This window comes from Schistocerca gregaria, chromosome 2 (assembly GCF_023897955.1).
Source record: "Schistocerca gregaria isolate iqSchGreg1 chromosome 2, iqSchGreg1.2, whole genome shotgun sequence".
Classification (NCBI taxonomy): Eukaryota; Metazoa; Arthropoda; class Insecta; order Orthoptera; family Acrididae; genus Schistocerca; species Schistocerca gregaria.
Window position 1 is genome coordinate 765,458,072 of NC_064921.1, and position 23,334 is coordinate 765,481,405.

The 23,334-nt window shown below is 42.4% G+C and overlaps 1 protein-coding gene across 1 annotated transcript in view; it reads left to right on the top strand.

Moving 5' to 3' along the window:
- Window positions 1-23,334, top strand: part of LOC126334988 (uncharacterized) — an 854,692-nt gene that overhangs the window by 189,472 nt on the left and 641,886 nt on the right. Inside the window, exon 2 of the mRNA XM_049997796.1 lies at window positions 3,102-3,271. Coding sequence (XP_049853753.1) covers window positions 3,102-3,271 — 170 coding nt within the window. The remainder of the gene's footprint in view (window positions 1-3,101; window positions 3,272-23,334) is intronic.

Sequence of the window (23,334 nt, forward strand, 5' to 3'; positions counted from 1 at the left end):
CAATTTTTTCTTAAGTATTTTAGTGTAAGGTCTGTGTAGATTTTTAATGCTAACAATTTGGATTGGTCTCATTACTTATTTATAACTTTGCAGATGAATCCGAAGTGGGTCACATGTCCCAAAACCGTGTTGTCCTTTCTTTTTAGGGAGTAACGCGATGTATCATTGAAATTACATACCGAAACTACACGTACTTTTATAATACATAAGTATAAACATGAAAACCATCAAAAACTTAATTTTTTAATTTTATCGGCTTTGGGGACCTGCCCATATAACCATTTTAATAATGGAGTGCCGATTACTACGATACAAAGGGCAAGAACAATTCAGCACTAGTCGCACAGCGGAGAAAATCCCTGACTTAGCCGGGAATCGAACCCCAACCTCTTCGATTAGCTATCCGTCGAGCTGACTCCTCAGCTGCCGAGGCGTGGAAATACGGCATCTTAGCTTCAAAGATGGCGGCTCCTTGTGGGAGAAGGAAAGTGTCATCACATAATTAAAAAGTTTTCAACTTCTACATCTATATACGCCTACATTTATACTCTGCAAACCACCCCGAGGGACATGACAGAGGGTACGCCCCATTGTACAAGTTATTGTGGTTTTTCCTGTTCCGTTCATGTATGGAGTGCGGGAAGAATGATTGTTTGAATACCTCCGTAGGTGCAGTAATTATTCTAAACTTATCCTCACGATCCCTACATGAGCGATAGGTAGAGGGTTGTAATATATTCTTAAAGTAATCATTTAAAGACAGTTCTTGAATCTTTGTTTATAAACTTTCTCGGGATACTTCACGTCTATCTTCGAGAGTCTTCCAGTTCAGTTCCTCCAGTATCTCTGGGACACTCTCCCGCGGATTGAACAAACCTCTATACCTGCGTACATCCATATTTAAATTGGATGAAGGTGGGACATAGCTGGCATAATTTTTATTAAAAATGAGACTCATCAAGCTGCACTTGAGATTTTTTATTTATTTGGCTACTAGTTTCGACATTGTTTTATGTATGGTGTTGTTATACACTACTGGCCATTAAAATTGCTACACCAAGAAGAAATGCATATGATAAACGGGTATTAATTGGACAAATATATTATACTAGAACTGACATGTGATTACATTTTCACGCAATTTGGGTGCATAGATCCTGAGAATCAGTACCCAGAACAACAACCTCTGGCCGTAATGACGGCCTTGATACGCCTGGACATTGAGTCAAACAGAGCTTGGATGGCGTGTACAGGTACAGCTGACCATGCAGCTTCAACACGATACCACAGTTCATCAAGAGTAATGACTAGCGTATTGTGACGAGCCAGTTGCTCGGACGCCATTTACCAGACGTTTCCAGTTGTGAAAGATCTGGAGAATGTGCTGGCCAGGGCAGCAGTCGAACATTTTCTCTGTCCAGAAAGGCCCGTACAGGACCTGCAACATTCGGCCGTGCATTATCCTGCTGAAATGTAGGGTTTAGCAGTAATCGAATGAAGAGTAGAGCCACGGGTCGCAACACATCTGAAATGTAACGTCCACTGTTCAAAGTGCCGTCAATGCGAACAAGAGGTGACAGAGACGTGTAACCAATGGCACCCCATACCATCACGCCGGTTGATACGCCAGTATGGCGATGACGAATACACGCTTCCAATGTGCGTTCACGGCGATGTCGCCAAATACGGATTCGACCGTCATGATGCTGTAAACAGAACCTGGATTCATCCTAAAAAATTACGTTTTGCCATTCGTGCACCCAGGTTCGTCGTTGAGTGCACCATCGGAGGCGCTCCTGTCTGTGATGCAGCGCCAAGGGTAACCGCAGCCATGGTCTCGCAAGCGTCCCCCTCTGATGACTCAGGAATCGAGACGTGGCTGCACGATTCGTTACAGCCATGCGGATAAGAAGCCTATCATCTCGACTGCTAGTGATATGAGGCCGTTGGGATCCAGAACGGCGTTTCGTATTACCCTCCCGAATCCACCGATTCCATATTATGCTAACAGTCATTGTATCTCGTCCAACTCGAGCAACAATGTCGCGATACGATAAACCGCAATCGCGATAGGCTACAATCCGACCTTTATCAAAGTCGGAAACGTGATGGTACGCATTTCTCCACCTTACACGAGGCATCACAACAAGGTTTCAGCAGGCAAAGGCGGTCAACTGCTGTTTGTGTATGAGAAATCGGTTGGAAAGTTTCCTCATGTCAGCACGTTGTGGGTGACACCACCGGCGCCAACCTTGTGTGAATGGCCTGAAAAGCTAATCATTTGAATATCACAGCATAAATTTCGCGTCTGTAGCACGTCATCTTCGTGGTGTAGCAATTTTAATGGCCAATAGTGTATATAGGGCCTGAGGATGGCGTTGACGCAACGTCGAAAGTAGTAGCCAAATAAATATCAACCTTAAGTTCAGCTAGAGAGTTTAATTTTTAACAAAAAACTGAATACTTTCAATATACCTTTGTAGTCCTGTCTGGCACTGGTACCACACACTCGAGTAATATGCTAGAACCGGTCACACGAGAGATTTGTAAGGAGTCTGCAGGTTGATTGCACTTCCCCGGTATTCTGCTGTTGTGGCGTGTCTAAAAGTAGCGTTACTCGAATGGCGTCACAGTAATATGGGTGCTTCCGTAAGCAGCTTCGGTGATGCCACTAGAATGGTGGCCAAGTGGCGTTTTTTGTGTTGCATGTGGAGATTCAACTTTAGTCATTTAGTTCTGAATCTTCGTCGCCTCCCTCCAGGCAGAGTACAGGTCTATTAGCGTGATAGAGAGGCTCTTATCGCAGAAAGCAGTGCTGTTGGTGAGCAGGGTTCTGCTACGTTGACGCACAGTGGCGGTGACGTCGCTCTCTTCGCAGGCGCCGGCCGAAGTGGCCGAGCGGTTCTAGGAGCTTCGGTCTGGAACCGCGTCACCGATACGGTCGCAGGTTCGAATCCTGCCTCGGGCATGGATGTGTGTGATGTCCTTAGGTTAGTTAGGTTAAAGTTGTTAGAAGTTCTAGACGACTGATGACGTCAGCTGTTAAGTCCCACAGTGCTCAGAGCCATTTGAACCATTTTTTTTTTTTTTGTTATTGGCAGGCGGCGGCGGCGCGCCGGCGCGCGCAGCGGCCCACCACGTGGGAGCGGCCGTCGCGCTTCGCCGTGTCGCGGCTGGCGAGCTGCGCGCAGCAGCGCCGCCAGCGGTCCGCCAGCTTCTCCGACTGTGGCGGCAGCTGCTGCGAGGACGTCATCTCCGTCTCCTCCTTCTGGTGAGTACAGCCTCACCAACTTCAGAAACCTCAAAATGACACCCTCAACAGGATTTTTTTAAATTTATTTTGTCTTCGGCAGCAATGACCATACAGCCAGTAGCAGTCACAAGAGTGGCAAGACAACAGAACTGTAAATTCCACAATAGAAAAATGATGAAAGTTTCAAGTACAAGCATAAGTTCTCAGTCTGTAATACGAGGGGCGTCCAATAAGTAAAGCAATAAATTTCTTTCCTCGGCCATTTTCGGTTGAAAAAAATGCGGTACTTGTTGTGGGGCATCCTGGAATGTTCCCACTTCAGCCCCTATAATTTTATGAAGTTGCAACCAGCGACGGGACAGTAAGAAGTATCATTCAAAATGGCGTTCCAAGGACAGAGCTGTCACTGAGTTCATTCGGCGGAAAACCAGAGCATTGCAGGTATTCATACATGCTTGCACAATGTCTATGGAGACCTGGCAGTGGACACAAAAGCACGATGAGTCGTTGGCCGAGGCGTCTGTCACCATCGCAACAAGGTGGGGCAAACCTATCGCATTTCCCGCGTGCCGGCCGGCCTAAAAAAGCTGCGACTCCTGCAATGTTGAAACGTGCGGACACTCTCGTTCGAGGTGATCGAAGATACACAATCAAAGACCTCACTGCACTACTGGACGTCTCTTTTGGTAGTGCTAGCACAACCGTCCACCAGTTGGGGTGCTCTAAGCTGTGTGTTTGTGGTCGCTGAGTTCCTCGCCGCCTGACGGAACACCATATATAGCAACGAAGGACCATCTGTGCGGAATTGCTTACGCGTTATGGGACTCATCGTGAAAAATTTTCCTCGAACATCGTCACAAGAGACAAGAGATGAAATATGGGTTCATCACTTCGAACGGGAAACAAAACGGCAATCCGTGAAGTACCTTCTTACCACATACCCAATGAAGGATGCAATCCGCGGGAAGGAGACGTGAATGTTTTGAGCTTATCGATGCAGCAGGATACTGACGCCTACATCACCATAGCAGGGATATACGCCCTCCCAGTAAGGGGCATAAGGCTGTTGCATTTAACGGAAATTATGTTGAAGTTCTTAATGTGAAACGAAGACCGCCCTCGGTAGCTGAGTGGTCACCACGACATAATGTCAGTCCTAAGGGCCGCCAGCATGGTAGCTCAGCGTGTTCGGTCAGAGAGCTGGTTGGCCTCTGTAATAAAAAAAAACTGAGTGAAAGGATCAACAAACGAACTTGAACGAATGTCATGTGACGTCCGCAACGACCAAACAAACGATCAACAACGAACAAAATGAGTAAAAAAAGGGCCCGGGTTCGATTCCCGACTGGATCGGAAATTTTCGCCGCTAAGCGACTGGGTGTTGTGTTGTCCTAATCATCATTATTTCATGTCCATCGACGCGCAAGTTGCCGAAGTGGCGTCAAATCGAAAGACTTGCACCCGGCGAACGGTCTATCCGACGGGAGGCCCTAGTCACATGACATTTACATTTTTATGTAAAACAAAATTTCAATGGAACGAAAAACCAGTCCAAGATGCAAATATTATATTTTTCATTTGATGACTAGTTTCAGTCCGAGATCCATTTTCAAATCAACCTGCAGTGCAGAAAACTAAATTTACACTCATGCATAATACAGTTATTACCAAATTCTTAAGCATATGCCAAATGTACAGACCCTATCGCTTTAAACTTACATAACAAAGTCGAAAATGGCATTTCCGAAGATGTCAAAAAATGTGTAATATGCATTTACAGTGCATACAGACAACCGGCAGTTTACTCCTTCCTCTGTTGCCAGGAAATGTCGAGAAGGGGGTGCCCTATCAGGGTATAGGAAACCTTTCTGTTTATTAAAATGTTCTCTTACCATCAAGGATACAACAATTCATCCAATAACAGTAGAAGTCCTCAATAAAAATAAATTTAAAATATTTATCAAACAGAGTGAAATACTTAAAATCACTGACTGGTAGTACATAGCAGCGCCACATACGGCGTGTATTACAAAATTGTATGCCATGTTGACATATAAAAGTCATTAAGTGGAAAACTAGCAGGTGAACAATAAAAATATTACTTTTTAAATCCATTACCAAAAACTGTCAACTATTTAAAACCACAGACAGTAAAAGAAAACAGCACTATCTACGGTGCGTATTTCAAACTTGTATGCCATGTAGGTACGTAAAAATCTCCAAAAATGAACAGCAACATTAGTATTACAAGAAAACTATAGGAGATCAAAAATCCTTATCACGTCCGACCATTTATAAGCATAAAAAAATTTTATCACACCAAACTTAACAAATTCCGTGCAGGTTTTCGTAATACGTTCCAGATAAAAACAAACATTAAAGCACAAGTTGCCTTTTTTTCGCGGCACGAAAAATATACTTGCCATACAGACGAAGTCGTAGTATAGCCGCACCTCTGGGCGTGTAGTGTGGGAGTGTAGTTGTAGGGGGAGGGGGGGTGGGAAGGGAGAGGGTGAGGGTGAGGAAGGAGGGGGAAGCACGCTGCAAATTTGTTTAATGAAACGGAGAAGGCTTTAAGATAACTCCAAATCAAAGAAAATATGCTCAGAGATAAAACTGCAAAAAAAGAGAGAGAAGAGAGAGAGAGAGAGAGAGACAGAGAGAGAGAGAGAGAGAGGCAGGCTCCAGGTCAAAAACAAAACAAAACTAACGATCGAAAGCTCTGAAGAAGGGAAAAAAGTAGCCTCAGAAAGAATGAATCAATACGGGGGTAACTGAAAGGCACAGAATACTAAAAATTGGTTGACTTAACGTACCCCAAAGTCCGCTGAAACGAAAAAAGAAGAAAACAATGCTCCTGTTTTACACCATTTTTTGAGAATCATGAAACTGATGATTCAGCTTACCTAATAATGTGATTTACTGGGTGAGAAATATATACTTTAAGGAAGATGCACGTCGATAAACGCACTAGTCGCTGCATAATAGAGTATAGCACAAAAAACTCTTGATTAGAAACTGGAAGGAAGGTAAACAATCACATCACAGCTATCTCTTAGATGAAAAGACCGAAACATCGATTGTAACCAATATGAATAGATATTTTCAGATTCACTAGCACAACACATCAGTTTCAAGTAAATAACGTATCATGTAATTCAATTACTGTAGTAAAAAGTATATAAATTGGTCGCGATACGAGATGAAAACGAAAATCACAAGATGTTAATCTGTAAAACTGAAAAATGCTGACCTAAGCTACTCTCTCCTCTTGAACCCAAGACAAATTCCCTGTGCCCGGCACAAATACCTGAATTCTGAATCAGTTACACGCAGTAGGAAAGCTTTTGGAAAGTCAACCACCAGGAACATAGAATGAGAAGTTGTGTGTGTGTGTGTGTGTGTGTGTGTGTGTGAGCGCGCTCTCGCTACGCCTGTAAGAATATCTGTACAGTTCCGCGTGGTAGAACATGTACATCTGCATCTCCTTGATTACTCTGCAGTCCGCAATTACGCGCTTGGCAGAAGGTTCATCAAACCACCTTGAAGCTATTTCTTTATCGTTCCGCTCTAGAACAGCGCACGAGAAAAACGAGCACTTAAATCTTTCCATTCGAGCTCCGATTTCTCTTACTGTATTATGATTGTCATTGTTCTCTGTGTATATGGGAGCCAACAAAATATTTTCACATTCTGATTAGAAAGTTGACGATTAAAGTTTCATGAGAAGATTCTACTACAACGAAATACGCCTTTGTTGTAATTATTTCCACCCCAGTTCTCATATCATATCCCTGGCAATATCTCCCCTATTTCGTTATAAGATAAAACGATATGCTCTTCTCTGAACTTTTTCGATGTCCTCCGTCAATCATATCTGATGCGGGTCCCACACCACGCTGCAGTATACCAGAAGAGGACAAACAAGCTCAGTGCAGTAGACTTGTTACATCTTCTAAGTGTTCTGCCAATAAATAATATTCTTTGGTTCACTATCCCCAGACATTATCTATGCGGTGCGTTCCATGTTAAGTTATTCGTAATTACAATCCTTACGCATCAGTTGAATTAGTACTAGCGGCGTACGCCAAAGAAGAAACGATTACTGTACAGAGTGTCTATAACTTCGGCACTATTACAGATAAAGCACGGCGGTTTGTAATACAATGTTTAGCATCTATCGATTGCTTCACTGGTCCATACACGAAGGTTAGCAATGCCATAGACTGGTGCTATGTACACGTGATCCTTGACGTTTGCCAACAAAAAAGAGTCTAATAGCGTGACATCGGGAAAGTGCAGGGGCCGTGTGGTGACACCATCATGACCGATCGACTACTCAGGAAATGTGTCATTCAGCACATCCCACGCGTTCAAACTATAATGTGGGGCTGCACCACCATGCAGCCAGATGACGGACGACTGCAGCTCTTCAATCTGTTGTAGAAGGCGCTGTTCCCCCATTTCTCTTTCTTTCCGAAGGAAAAGATCATCCAGTAGTAGATTAGACCGCACCAGATATTATGCTTCAGGCTGTCATGGACTGGTTGACGTGTTTTGTGTGAGTTCTTGGAGATTCAAATACTAATGTTGTGGCGATTTATATGTCCAGAAATGCGGAACGTTGCTTCGTCTGAAAACGGCGTTTTTCCAAGTTATCATTGTCAGCACCTATGGAGACCAGCGTGCAACTTGCGAGTCCGTACCCTAGTTCGGCTCTAATGCATGGATCATTCTCATTTTTATGCAAAAAAACGTTCAGCATACATAACACTTTATGGACAGTTGATCTTGCTTCCTGCAATTCGCCTCGTGCATTACGAACTGACTTCTGATGGGAGCGCTGAAACGCAGCTTGCAATCTGTCAACAAGTGCTTGAAATACTGGGGAACGTCTACATCAAGAAAGGTCTTTGACACTGCCCCTCTCTTTTTAGTTTCTGAGTTGTCTCGTTATGCTTATTTTTATCGGCGGTACTCTCCCGTACGTGTGTCCATAATTGGGCAGTATCGGCGTCACAGGTTTGGATTCTGCATACCAGTTAACACATCGCACCTTCCCCTGATCTGTCGCCTTTTTTATGCATTCCTAGGCAAATCTGCAACAACGGACAAAGGGAAAGAAGCTTTAAGAGCTGCATTTCTCAATTTGTGGTAGTTTTTAAGTTAAGATGTTTTCTTTTAAATTAAAGCGGAACATGGTGAAACCTCTGTTCTCTAATGTTTGAGCGAGTCGAGTTATGTGGATAGCTGAGTGCCAGTAGCAGTAATTCTTCAGCTTCATGTGCTCGCTGTTTGTCTGTTTCGTAGGTATATGTAGACGTAAGATGAAAACTATATAGGATTTGTCTAACGGGAGACATGACAGCCAATCAGTGTAAGAGACATCATAACAAACTAAATGACAATGTTGTGACTGGTGATCCACAACTAACGAGTACTCTTAAAAATCATTTTGTAAATGTAGCAGCAAAAATGGAATTAAATGGCTCAGTTGAAGAAGCAGGAGAATATACTAAAAATGTAGTTCCACAAAAGGTTAAGCAACATCCTTCGCCGAAATTAACAGAACTATAAAAATTCTAAAAAACCAAAGCTCGCGTGGTTGACTGGTTGGTTGATTTGGGGCAGAGGACCAAACAGCGAGCACCTCAGTCCCATAGGATGAGGGAAGGATGGGGAAGGAAACTGGCCCTGCTGTTTCAAAGGAACCATCCTATCATTTGCATGAAATGATTTACGGGAATCACGGAAAACGTAAATCAGGATGGCCGGACTCTGGTTTAAACCGGCATCCTCCCGAATGTGAGTCCAGTGTGCTACACATTGCGCCACTTCGCTCGGTAGCTTATGTAGTGTTGATGAAATTTCAAAAACAGTTCTTAAAAGTTTCTTGAGCTTAATAAGTAGTGTCCTTAGTGATACACGTATGTAATGCATTACTGGCACAGGAATTTTTACAGACAGGTAAAAATATGCAGTTGTATCAAACGGGACAAGGCAGACTTAAATAATGACCATTCAGTTTCCTTACTGGCATACTTCTCCAAAGTATTTGAGTAGGAACAACTTGCTTAGCATATCGCAGTTTGCATTCCAGAACGGTTGCTCGACAGAGAAGACAATTTATGCATTCAATCAAATGTTCAAAAATGTACAAATGTGTGTGAAATCTTATGGGACTTAACTGCTAAGGTCTTCAGTCCCTAAGCTCACACATTACTTAACCTAAATTATCCTAAGGACAAACACACACACCCATGCCCGAGGGAGGACTCGAACCTCCGCCGGGACCAGCCGCACAGTCCATGACTGCAGCGCCTCGACCGCTCGGCTAATCCCGCGCGACTGCATTCAGTCAACAAATAGTACAACCGTGAATAATAAAATACTGTCATGTGGATTTTTGTGATCTTTCCAAGGCGTTTGATTGTGTATATCATGTTACTCTCTCAGAAAAAGCCAAGTTTTAGGAATTGTTGGCTCTACACACACAGCTGGTTTGAAACGTACCTCACAAAAATAGTGCAAAAAGCTTTGCTGAATAGTTGGAACAATGTTGGAAACGTAGAACATTTTAGTGAAGGGGGAGAAATTATAGAGATAATCCCAGAAAGAACAGTTTTGGGTCCACTCCTATTTCTTACAAATGTGAATGACCTTCCACGTAACATTCAACAGGCTGAGTTGGTCTTTTTTTTCAGACAACGCTAGCGTTATAATAAATACCATTAGAGAGAAAGCAACAGAAGAGGTTGTTAATGATATTTTCTTAAGAATTATAAAGTGATCCTCAGGAAATGCACTGTCTCTAAATTTGAAAAAAACACACTATATTCAATTCTGTAAAACAGCCGTACCAACAATTGGTGTAGCGCATGAGTAGGAGTCAGTAAGTGCTCCAAATTTTTGGGTGTACATCAGTAAAAACTTCAACTGGAAGAATCATATAACTGAGCTCGTCAAACTAATTTCAGCCACTTTTGGTGCTCGTGCAATCACTAACCTTGGAAACCAATGAATTAACCTCGTGACGTATTTTGCATATTTCGACACATTAATGTCTATGGAATACTTTCCTGATGTAACTCACCGCTTACAAAGAAAGTTCGGATTGCGCAAAAGCGAGCACTTAAAATAGTAAGTGGTTTTCACCCATGGACGTCATGTAGGTACCTCTTCAAGAATTCAGACACTTTAACTGCGTCGTAACAGTACACACATTCGCTAATGAAATTCGTCATAAATAATCCATCACAGCTTGAGCAGAACAGTGATGTCCACACCCATAACACCAGAGGGAAAAAATGCCTTTATTATCCGTTATTAAAGCTGCCAGTCGCCAAGGAAGGAGTCCAATATGTAAAAAAGAAAACAAATGATCATTGTCTAGTAGCAAAGCAAGTCTTAAATCTAATCTGACATTATTTCTCCTGGACAACTCCTGTCCTATGGACGAACTGCTGTTTGAAAACTTGGAGTCTGAAAAAAGCTAGTTTTAAACAGCAGTTGCATGAGTATGACTAAAAATTAATGTGTTCACTAATGATAAAACTAATCATGTATACACATCCTGTAAACTGTCTCGTTCCACACCATTTCGAAAAAAATCGCTAGAATGATCTATGGAAGATGTAACTAACACTGAATTTGAGATCCTTCTGAAGCGTGGCTGACCTGCATGCTGGCTAGACTGCCCTATCCTCCACCCAAATTTCAGCCTGTCAATGAAAAAGCTGTTGTATTCGAGTTACGTGTAGTGGTAGTGTGAAGACAGACTTGGCAATGAAATAGACAGGACTTGTTCATCGTATGCCGATAAAACAATGACGAAACATGGAGTAGTGGGTGATATAGTTGATCCCTTTACGACCTGATAGAAGATAACAGATTATGTGTAAGATGAAACGGTACGTATTGATCGCGAATCACCTCATTAATTATGAGAAATAGAGTTTAATCCCGTACAAACCATTTCCGCGAGCAGCCAGGTTAACTCCACACAAATACGTACTAGAAATCATATTTTGGTAAATGCTACAGTAGGAAACTAATTCGTCAAGATATTTTATTTCCGCAACGGAGAGCAGATAGCAAAGTAGTGGGCTACTAAGTACAGCCCGCATCTCGTGGTCGGGTTCCCGGCTTCGATTCCCGGCGGAGTCAGGGATTTTCTCTGCCTCGTGATGGCTGGGTGTTGTGTATTTTCCTTAGGTTAGTTAGGTTTAAGTAGTTCTAAGTTATAGGGGACTGATGACCATAGATGTTAAGTCCCATAGTGCTCAGAGCCATTTGAACCATTTTTTTGCTACTAAGTACACCTAGAAGTGAATAGCATTACTGTGAAAAGTGGTCATATTTTCGGAAACCTATGTCACCTCATATTTTATTAATTGACGAGCAACTAAAACTGTTTATTGAAATTGGAGTGATTTATCACAGGGACTTATTCGCGAACCTTATTTACACAAAATAGGCTTATTTTTCTTCTGTCGATCTCCAATTTTGTTATAAAATGACAGGTTTACGATAATGTCACCCATCCTCAGAGCACATCTCGTAAATACAAACTTATTTGACTTAACAAAGCTATCATACAACAGACAGCTCCTTTAAGACAGGTTACCCTTTGACTACGAAATATGATCTGAAGATGATCAAAATTGTCCGATACTTCTCATTTTGTAAGAAATGTGGGAATCGACAGAAAGCAGATAAACCCGTTTTATATAAATAGAAGTAACGAATAAGTCCATGTGACAAATAAGTCCAATTTTGATAAACAGTTTTAGTTACTTGTAAATTAATAAAATGTAATTCGATGTCGAAGGATTACCAAGTGATTTTGAAATAAAAATACTGATCGATGGACAGAAAACAAGCATATTTTGTAACTAAAACTTTTGATAGATAAATAAATCCACAGAGAACTCAATATGATTTTATGTAATTGTTTGATAAGAAAAAGCAACTATAGGAAAGGGAAATTTTTTGGAAGAATACTGCACTCATCGACACAATCTATGAAGTCAGGTGCTGCAACACAGTGAAAAACTTACCATGCGGCGCCAGGACTCTAAAGCCCTAGAAGGGTGTCAGAACAGAAATGACAGGCGAGGGTGTTGAATATAAGTGTGACGGTGGCGAAGTATCTGGGAGTACTGGAGATACATTTCGGCCGACCCCTGTGACCGAGCGGTTCAAGGCGCTACAGTCCGGAACCGCGCTGCTACTATGGTCGCAGGTTCCAGTTCTGCCTCGGGCATGGATGTGTGTGATGTCTTAAGGTTAGTTGGGTTTAAGTAGTTCTAAGTCTAGGGAATTGATGACCTCAGATGTTAAGTCTCACAGTGCTTAGAGCCATTGGAACCATTTTTGACATATTTCGATAGTTAACAATCTTATCACATAAGACTGAGGCTACAAGACAGGTGTAAATATTCAATAAGAAAATTATCGAGAAAGTTTTATTTTAATTCAGTGAAGAAAGCACTAAAATAATATGGTGCAATACGGTTTAAGGTTGTACGATGGTAGTTGGTGTCAAAAACCAATCGGAAATAGTAAGTGATAACATAAAAGTAATACATTAGGCCTATTATTTCGCTTAATCACTTATCTACAAACCGAAAATGTTGGCATCCTCAAGCTGAGCTCACCATCACCTTAAAGGTAACAGAGAGCAGGCTATACACACGTGTTTGAAAGTAAATCTTCGAAGATAAGAGCTTGGGAATTTCAGCTATCCGAATTAACAGTTTGCACGCAGCAGATTCTTTCAATAATATTGTATAATAATCATAGTACATTACACGAACAAAAGGTGTATAAATCCGTTATGCAAATAAACATTTAAAAGTTACGAAGTTCACAAACAGTTTTGTGAAGTAATGTTGGATCATATATGGCGTCACATGGCAGAATTTTAACAGACAGGAACAGCATAAATAGTTTATAATGAAAGAGCGCATTATGTCTGGCCTCCCATGCAAGGATAACTAAACGCCATGGTGGTAAGTGGAATATACGCTTTGTAGGGTGTTCTTTTTTGCATTTGATCAACAGTAAATCATTTTAGACTGTTTATTTCACCTCAGCTATTCACGAATTTTTAGCTAAGCTACAGGACTAAGTGTGGCAGTGAGAGGACAGTGTTTCACTATCAGACCCAATGGTCAACACTATGTACAAGTGACGTGTGATTTCTCTCTGTTAAAACATTGAAACGCAAATTCCGATGAAGAAAGTTAAAATAAGACAAAAGAATAACAACCAAAATTGGGCTAGGACTTACGAAGAGGGGTATTGGACACTGACTCGTGCTGTAGGGCATTATGCATAGACATTTGATACCGAGAAACATACGTAACCCCCTGCCCCTCCTCCCCCATTCACTCGTCTTCCCCTGAGAAACTGAAGTCCTGAGGGGACGTGGACTCGATAAGACATACATTAGAAGTATTTGCAACCTACACACGTTGTCAGAGTGTTTAATGAAAGTTGTGGAAAAAATTTCGTCACAGTCTTTCACAATTAAAAAAAAAAGGATTCAAGCAGTCATGCTGCTTCTGTTGCACATGCAAAAGCCTTGTACTTCTGGAGATGAAAATGTGCGGCAATGGCTTGTCAGATAACAAAGTTCTCATGTTTATATTTTTTCTTTGTTTTGGTCCATAATGCCTCTGTGGTAGTTGCCTACCCTACAAGCTCAGACAACTGTATTCTATTGTCGGAGGTGTCATAAGGACTTTCTCTCTTAATTTTCCTCTGTTATACATGAAAGTTTTTAACATCGTCAGGGAATCATCCTGTATAATGCTAACGACAGGTGGATAAAGAAGGCTTGATTTACCGTACTCATGAGAAGAACACGGCAAACGCCATAACGCGATTTCTCAGAAACTTCGCACAATGTAAGAGGGGTCTCGCTCATCCGTAGATACAAGACCGTTTCTGAGAAAACGACAGTCGCAGTGTTCGAGGTTATGTGCTTTTTAACGAGGAAAAAAGTGTTCTTGGAGCAGTGGAACAGTGGCTAGCATCGCGACTTCATCTCTTCATGGAACTCCGATTATTATTTTTGTGTTTGTTTCTCATTTATCTACCCACGTCCATAGAAGATTACTACACGAATTTTTTTCAGTTTACATTGAAATAACGTTGCCGTTAATCATCTAATAATTGTGCGTCAGAAGAATGATTTTAAGAGATAAATCAATGAGAAAATTATTTGAAATTGTTTTCGGTGAAATTCCTGTAATGTATCTTGATTCTTAGTCAACCGCAAGCGCCATTTTTCGATAAAGTTATATGTGGATTGTAGCGAAATTATTGCCAAGGCGTGATATCTTCAGCAATGTTAATAACATTTCTTACCCTAAGAAATGTCGCTGTGCAAACATGCCTTGGCTTAGGGCGATGCTCGCCGTGTTGGGAAGTTCTGCGTTTCAAATGTTTTCATGATCAGTGTCATCCACGGGGAAGCACCAAGTCTTTCTGTAGAATAAACGTCAGAATAAAACATAATAATTAACATAACAACCGATGTAAAGAACATGATACATAAGAGTTTGAGAATTTGGAAAGGTGTAATCCCTGAAAATACCATACACACATAAGTATATTCAATAACCATCTGATACATGTATGACACTTATGTTGAAACCCAGTTGTAATTTTACAATAAATACAACGCCAGTGTATCCCCGAACTTGATAACATTCGCGTAGTAACCTTCTAAGGACATGGTAGGTAAATGAAACAGTAAAATAAAGTAAAATAAACAATAGTCGGGTTTCGAAGTCGGGACGCAAAACTGAGGGGCGGTGACCGGAGACACTGTGCCACCATTTCGTCTGAGACTGTCGCACGCTAAAAGGCATTTAATATACATCGAAAACTTTGACCGCCGTTTTCTCCGAAAAGGTCGTGTATCCGGGGGTAAGCTGAGACACGTGTTCGTATATTTTGACTCCTCTTTCTCTGAGCGAAGCTTCTTGGAACTCGAGTCGTGGCACTTGTCGTGTTCTCGTCGTCAGAGAAAAGACAGAAGAGGAAGACAGAAGGTTGCCTGCTCAGACGGAGTAAAGGGGTCATAAAAAAGAGAAAGAGAAGTAGAAGACCGGGAAGCATGAGAACATAGAAATCAATGGCGACGGGTACGTGGGACGCGGCAACAGTTGTAGTAACTTCACAGGTTAGTGATTAAAACCTTGTGACTAGTCTTGGTACAGCAGTTGGGGCGTGCTGAGGGCAGCGGCCCGCAAGCAGGTGCCCGGTCGGCCCGCCACGTTCGCCACCCAGCTCCCAACTCTCAGCCGAGGTTGGGTCCTCCCTCGCCGGTCAGCTCAGCCACTGCCTTGCCTTCCTGTTAGCGGGGTCCGGCGTTTCGCAACGCGCTGCCGAATCGAGCCACCCGTATTATGACACGCAGCTTGTCCGTACACACCTTACGTCACCTGGCGTTGCGCAACGCGCGGCCGAGTGAATGCCCTGTGCCCCCAAGTTGCTACACGTGTTGTCATCGTGTACCATGCAGGCACCTCTGAAAATTAACATTTAACCTCGCAAAGGTCGCCAGCTGCCTTTAAACACACCGCCTTTCGCTGTAGCCGGAATGACTAAGCCAGAAGATATTGATAAAGAATACGTAAGGCAAATTTTACATAGCCAATTTAACACGAGGAAAGTGTGTGAGAAACTGGTGCCGAAGATTCTCATGAAAATGTTTGTACTGATACTTTGAACGCCATTGAAAACGATGCTGATTTCTTGGAAAGAGCGATAACACGTGAAAAATCACGGTCTTCCTAGTACGATCCAGGAACTAAGCGCCAGGCCACGTATTTGAAGGACCCAACGTCACAGAGAGCGAAAAAAGCTCGAATGAGCAAATCAAGATTCGAAGCAATATGACTGTTTCTTCAGTATTCATGGAACTATGTATTTTCACTGGGTTCCTGAAGGTCAGACTATTAATTATCATTACTACCTATAGGTTCTTGCTCAACTCCGTAAGGAAATAAGGGAGAAAATGACTCGAATAGTGGAAGAACTAGTCTCGGATTCTGCATCAAGACAACGCACCAGCTCATACAGCATTGTATGTTGAGAGGAAGCTAGTTACGTGCACCATTCCACTGTTAGACCACTCACCTCATTAACCTGACCTAGCATCATGTGACTTTTATGTATTCCCCAAGGTCAAATCCGAATTAAAGGAACAAGATTTCAGACTGTTGAAGCAGTGAAAGGAAAAGCGGAACGCATCATCAAGGGGCTCTCAGAGGAAGACTTCCAGCAATGTTTCCACCAATGGAGAATTGACACGGAGCGTTGTAGGTACGGAGAAGGTGAATATATAGAGGGTGACAGTAATTGAATATATATGTTTTTGAAATAAAATATTTTACGGCAGTAGACCCGTTATTTTATAGCCACACCTCGTATATTTTAACTTGATCGCATAGACATTGAGTCAAAACCTGCGCCCAAAATAAATGAAGTGGGTTTTCTGTTTAACGTAATATGACAGAATGTTAAGGTCTTAGTTTTCAGAGCTGCAGCTGGGCTTCATAGTGAGATAGGCTGCAATTTGTAGATGACAGATAGAACTATATATCCCAATTCATTGAAAATACTTTGTTGCACTTTCCTTGTTATTCATTACGAGGCTAGAGTTACTACATATATATAAAAGAGTGTGCGGATGTGTCTAATCAAAAGCATCCATCTAACACACCCTCTGGCCATTCTTACCACAGAAGAAAAATATTACGCCAACTGCTACAATGTGACAATGTGAATTGCTCAAGTGTAATGGCTTTTCAGTCTATCTACTCGGTGAATAGGTATCGTGCTACGCTTATTCCGACAAGTCGCAACGGGTCCCACGTGCCTGTAATGTGGTCCGATTCTCAAATAGCTTACTTACTTCACCAACAAAACTCTGTTGTACTAATTTTCTTAAATTTGAAGGCTGTAATTCAATTTTTGTAGGAGAAGAAACAGTTTGCAATCTGATTAATTAGGGGAAACAAACGCTTACTTAAATTATATTTTAACATAGCAGTTAAGTAGCGTACATGCGTTAATTACTTTCTCTCGAAAATTTTTCAGTGCTCAGGGCTCTTTCCTCCTTAAACGCTCACAACAAAAACTCCTCCTGTGTCGATAAGCTCACAGATCATATTCATTTTTACTCTAAAAGGAGACAGAACATTCTTTAAAATAATTAATACTTTGTCATTGTTTTTGTAATTACATCTACGCCAGTCATTAAAAGAAATGTTGCTGGCACTGTTAAGGTTTTCTCATTTGCTCACAGATGTCACTCTCCGTGATATTTAATGTTCTGTCCATCGAATGTTCCATAATGCCAATAGATGACAATATTCTGGTCATTCACAGATCGTCTCTCTCCATCTTTCTCTCTCTCTCTCCCTCTTTCTCCGTCGTTTGCGGCATGGAATACGAAATAAAACCCTTTTTAACTACTACTACATCTTTACCTACATAGTTTAAGACGTTTTACTTAAATTATATTTGATTTGTCTTCTGCGAGACATTATTTTCATTTCATGAGGTACAAAAAAGACGGTGCCTGTGAACGAAATTCACTTCACAGTGTTTACGCGAAAAAAATGTTACCGTACAAGTGAATTCACGTCCATCTCAATCAGTTTTCGAGCGAACTTTGCGATGGGAATTGCTTTTAATCTTCGGTCAACCATGTGCGACACAGGAACTTGTGAAAATGAGATAAGAAGATTTGTGACAATGAGATAAGCAAACGGAAAGTTTTAGGTCGAATGGCTTCGAAGCACCTCACCAAGATGTGGCAGAACAGAATGATAATCAACAGTACAGAGATCTGGCTTGTTAAAACACTCGTGTTTTCTGTCTTCTTTTACGATTGTGAAACAAGGATCCTCAATGACAATTAAACAAGACTCTAAGCTGCTGACAGGTGTTGATATACATCAATGGGGTCAGTTGATAATGTGCGCTCCGACCGGAACTCGAACCCGGGATCACCTGCGTACATAGCAGACGCTCTATCCACCTTTTTTCCTTCTTCTTCTTCTTCTTCTTCTTCTTCATTTTGTTCGGTATTGTTCATTGCGTTTGGTCTGGGTGGACGTCACAAGACATCCGTTCAAGTTGATCGTTCATTCCTTTACTCAGTTTTTCATTACAGAGGGCGAGCAGCCCTCTGACCAAACATGCTGAGCTACCGTGCCGGCGACATTCACAACCTAATGTCCACATACTACATTCGTAGTGCCCCAGCCCATTACACTCATTACTCGCAGTAGACAATCTTACCGAGTCCCGTAAGAGTTCGGGCGATGCGTGTGCATCCGCACAGGAGAAGGTCAATCGCCGGTTAGTCTTAACTATATGAAGATGGTATCTGTTCTTTCGGACATGTAAACAGGGGATCCCGAGTTGAGTCCCGGTCGGGGCACACATTTTTAACTGTCCCCATTGATGTATATCAACGCCTGTCGGCAACTTAGAGTCTTGATTTAATTATGATTTCATTCTAGAGAGCTGCACGGTCACCAATGGTATCTGTTCTTTCGGACATGTCCGAAAGAACAGATACCATCTTCATAAGGATTCTTAATGCCAGAGAGAAGCAGCCTTTCGGGGTATTTGGACTTTGGTACTGGTGCAAGATGCTGCACATCAAATAGACCAAAACAAGGGCTATGTGCCAACTGTTAAGCAAGTTATTAAGCAGGCACCTTTCTTTTCGCGTCAGCCAAAAAATTCTACAGTTCTTTGGCCATGTCGTCAGAAGAGATGAAGAAAATCTGAAAAGAAATGATCATGGAAGGAAAGGTGGAGGAGACGTGACCGAGACGGACAGCAATGAGTAGGTGGGTAATATATCAAACCAACCTCTTCAACAGGCTCTAAGAGAAGCTGGCAACCATCGGTATGGCGACACCTTGTTCATTGGTAACGACGCGCAACAATGAGCTCAGCTACTTGTGATGATATGATGCTCTTATTACCTGGCAAAAGGGCACCTCTCAGGGCAAAATACAAACACTTCTTCAAGGATCAAAACAGAGAAGCTGCAAAGTAGTTGACTGGAGTCTTGTAGTGTAGTGGAACGAGTCGCGATTTTGCCTGTTTTCAAATGATGCACCGTGTCAATTGTACCGTAGACCAAAATGAGGAGTTCAGCCCACACTGTGTGGACGATGTAATTCAGGCTGGAGGAGGTTCTGTAATGCTTTAGGGGGTGTTTTTCGTACCACGACTTGAGCCCACTGGTTTAGGCTACCCTAAACATCAACTAGGATGTTTAGTACATCACTATCGGCGTCTAAATGTTGCCGTTTCTTCTACATCTTTCGTTTGGCTAACATTAGGACATCCTGTCGCACCTCGACTGATTCACCAAATTACCCGATTTTAATCTCAAAAAATTCTAGCTCTAACTAGAACAACAGGTGAAACATATTCAGCACCCTCGCAACTTGTTAGCTATACGGGATCTAATCATCAATGAGTGGATTCAGCTGGATGTGGCATGACTGAAGATAGTTGTGAAGTCTTCCTCGTCGAATTGAGACCATTGTCAAGGGCAAAAACGGTGTTGCATGGTATTTGCGTGATGTTTCCCGGGAGTGACTAAGCTTTTGTGTGGTTTCCTTATGTATAACAACTATCGAGAAGTTTTTAGTGATTACTTATTACCGACTTGCGTATATGTTACTTTAAACGTATAAGCAGCCACATAAAACGCAGACGTGGTACGTTACACTGTAGCTAAGCAGAGAACTGAACGTGTCCCATAATTACTGAAACGGGTAATCGCCGAAATTGTATCGCAATTGTGACTGTAATAAATAATCATTTATTATTCTGTAGAGTTCTTTATTTACGTGTCGCTCAGATGCTAAGAGTACTGCTTGAGACCCTGAGACAAAGTTGACCTTCGAAAATAATTGCTTGCTCTACCACAACAGTCCTAGTCACATGGCGTTCAGCAGTTGCCAGTCCAGGGTTCGGTTCTGGAGGGGTCACAGGTCACAGTTTTGCACCGTCTCCCCCTCCACTCCTTCTCCCGAACATAGCTTACTGTCATACCCATTTTCAACGTCCCACACGTGGCTATAAGAGTGTAGAAATGAAGGGAACGCTGTTTGTTTCAATCGGTTGTCCCTATGTTCCAAAAAAACCGGCGCTTCATATTCTTTTTTTCCTTTGTTTACAATATTGTAGGGATTTTCCATTTCTGTCTTGACTTACTTACAAGAGACGGTCAAAAATACCGATAAGCCCACAAACAACACATCACCGCGTCCAATACGATGCGGGAAAAACACTGGCACTCGAAAATATGTTTCAGTCGTCTCGGAAAAGTAAATTCAGGTCCTGAAAAACTCTCCCTGCAAAATAATGCACAGGTTCAGGTTACGATGATGGAGGTGGATTGCGATCAAGCACCCTTTCCCCAAAGAAGATCACAAAGCATCAATAATATTGAGATTTGGTGGCTGTGGTGGCCAGTTAGATGAGACACTTCATCCTTGAGCTCACAAAAGTCCTGGAGGCGAGCTACGTGAGCAGGTTCCCAATCGTCTTCGAACTCAGTATCACCATTGGGCATCAAAGACTGTGCCATGGGATGAGCCTGGTCAGCCAAAATGGTCACTTAATTACTGGAAGGAATGCAGCCTTACAGAGTACCCATGGGGCCCCTGGAATATCACGATACGGGCGCCCAGATGATCACTGCACCCTCACCATGTGTCACTCTCGGCAGCAATCAGTCTGCATCCTAGGCCTGGAACAGCTTACACCAGACGAAACTTAACTGGAAGTAGCAAACAATATGAAACAAGACAAAACCGACCAAATGACTTTTTTTGCTTTGCCCCATAGCCCAGGTTTCATGGCTTCATCATTACGTTTTCCTGTTACGGGCGTTTGCATCACTAATGTGTAGAATTTCAGCCCACCCTGCAAATTGATACCCTGCTTCTGGAGCCCCCTTCGTGTTGTTTTGGTGTTGACAGTGTTCTCGGGTAGGACATTCAGTTCTACTGTGCCTATTGCACCTGCTTCTGGAGCCCCCTTCGTGTTGTTTTGGTGTTGACAGTGTTCTCGGGTAGGACATTCAGTTCTACTGTGCCTATTGCACCTGTCGTCCTCTTATTTTTCCTCACAATCCTCTTCAATGTCACAACGCGTTGCCATGATGTTTTTCCGCTTTCCATATATGGCTTAAAGTGTATGCGATATCAGTCTTCGACACGGTGTCTCCTGAAACTCGAAACACTTCGGCTACCTTCGTTACGGAAACACGCACCATACGAGCACCGACGGTTTACCCACGTTCGAATTCACTTACCTCCTACATAATGCGCTCACTCCTACACAGGAAATCAGACTGACCACGACTGACACTTGCAACGTATTGAGGGCATTGCGCTGGTGTCATTGGTGGTCAAATACAACACCGTAACCTGCAGGCTTGGCTAGCATCTGCTTTTATATTCCAGGATGCCTTTCAAGCGGTGTTTCTGTATTTTTGTCCAACCTCCATACCTTCCCAAAGTACTACGTGTTGACTCACGAACCGTATCGGGTTTGTTGTTGGCAACAAGCACGGTCGTACTGAGTATGGTAGCCTTAGCTGACTGGAATGTTTCTGTAGCCATTCCGACCACAAGCCCACTTACCTTGTCAAGGCCTTAAGCAAACAACACAAAAATTGTGTTTGTTAAACGCAGCCTGAAATTTTACAGCGTTTCTTGCCACTTTCATAGTTTAATTTTCACGGTGCTTTATCCTCCGTAAGTCAGCTGGAAATATGAAAAATACGTAAAATACAAACACTTTTAGTAAAATTTTTCTGAGTAAAGGGAGTGACTTTCAGCTCCCACCACTTCCACCCACTCTTTCCCTTAGGTTCTCATATGACGTTCAGTATCTGAAAAGAGGTTTTGGTAAAATCAAAATTGCTTATGTTTTCAGGCGCGCCCTACTCACCACCTATAGTCCAAAACGGATTTTCTTCCTCCTATAATGCGACCTAAAACGATAGTATTTCAGTACATAGAAGAGGTGTGACGGAAGTCACTGATCACTTGAAGACATTTTTTGCGTGGAATGTTATGAGACTTAACTGCTAAGGTCAACAGCCCCTAAGCTCACACACTACTTCAACCTAAATTATCCTAAGGACAAACATACGCACCCATACCCGAGGGAAGACTCGAACCTCCGCCGGGACCAGCCGCACAATCCATGACTGCAGCGCCTTAGACCGCTCGGCTAAAAAACAAGTATTCCAAGTTAGTACAGGCATCCCAACGGATTGAAATCAGTGTGTAGCACTAGCAGCTAGCAATAGAACCCGTCACTATCAGCGCCCGTATCCCAGGCAGGAGTTATAATTTTTAGTTCCCCACTAATACATAATTTAAAAAGTCGGAAAAGAATGTGGAAGGGCATCGCCCTTGTTCTGTTCGAAAGTAACAACCCGCTATTGGCCAGAAATGATATAACGAAACGACAGAAAACGTAAATCGGGACAGGCGGGCAGGAATCTGAATCGCATCCCGTGCAACACAAAGTGCAGCGCCTTAGTTACTGTACCACCTCAGCCGGTATTTGTTTTCACCAAGAAATGACTGGCTTTTCTACCCATGCAATGATGTTATACATTGAACGCTGTCCCTCCTCCAAATCCTGAAATTAGGTAATACTTTCCCCATTTTCATGTACTAACGTGTGATCATCCGTTATGCAATACTACATCAGCAAGCGTAATCCCTCTACGTCCTATGAACTACTTCATGAGAATTGAAATTTCCGATCTTGGAGCTGTTATTTCATCTCTGATGTTGCTTGCTTTTCACGTCCAACGTAACATCTCTCCTTTATCTTAAATTATGGATACGTTTCCTGTGTCTTGGTCCTTCGTACTTCAGTTCATAGTACCTCCTCGTTCTTGAATGTATCAGCTAGTTTCTGAAAGGCAAAATGACTTCTGGCTGTCTGAGTTCCCGAATATCTTTATATCGCTCTGACATTTCTCCGACTAAACTACT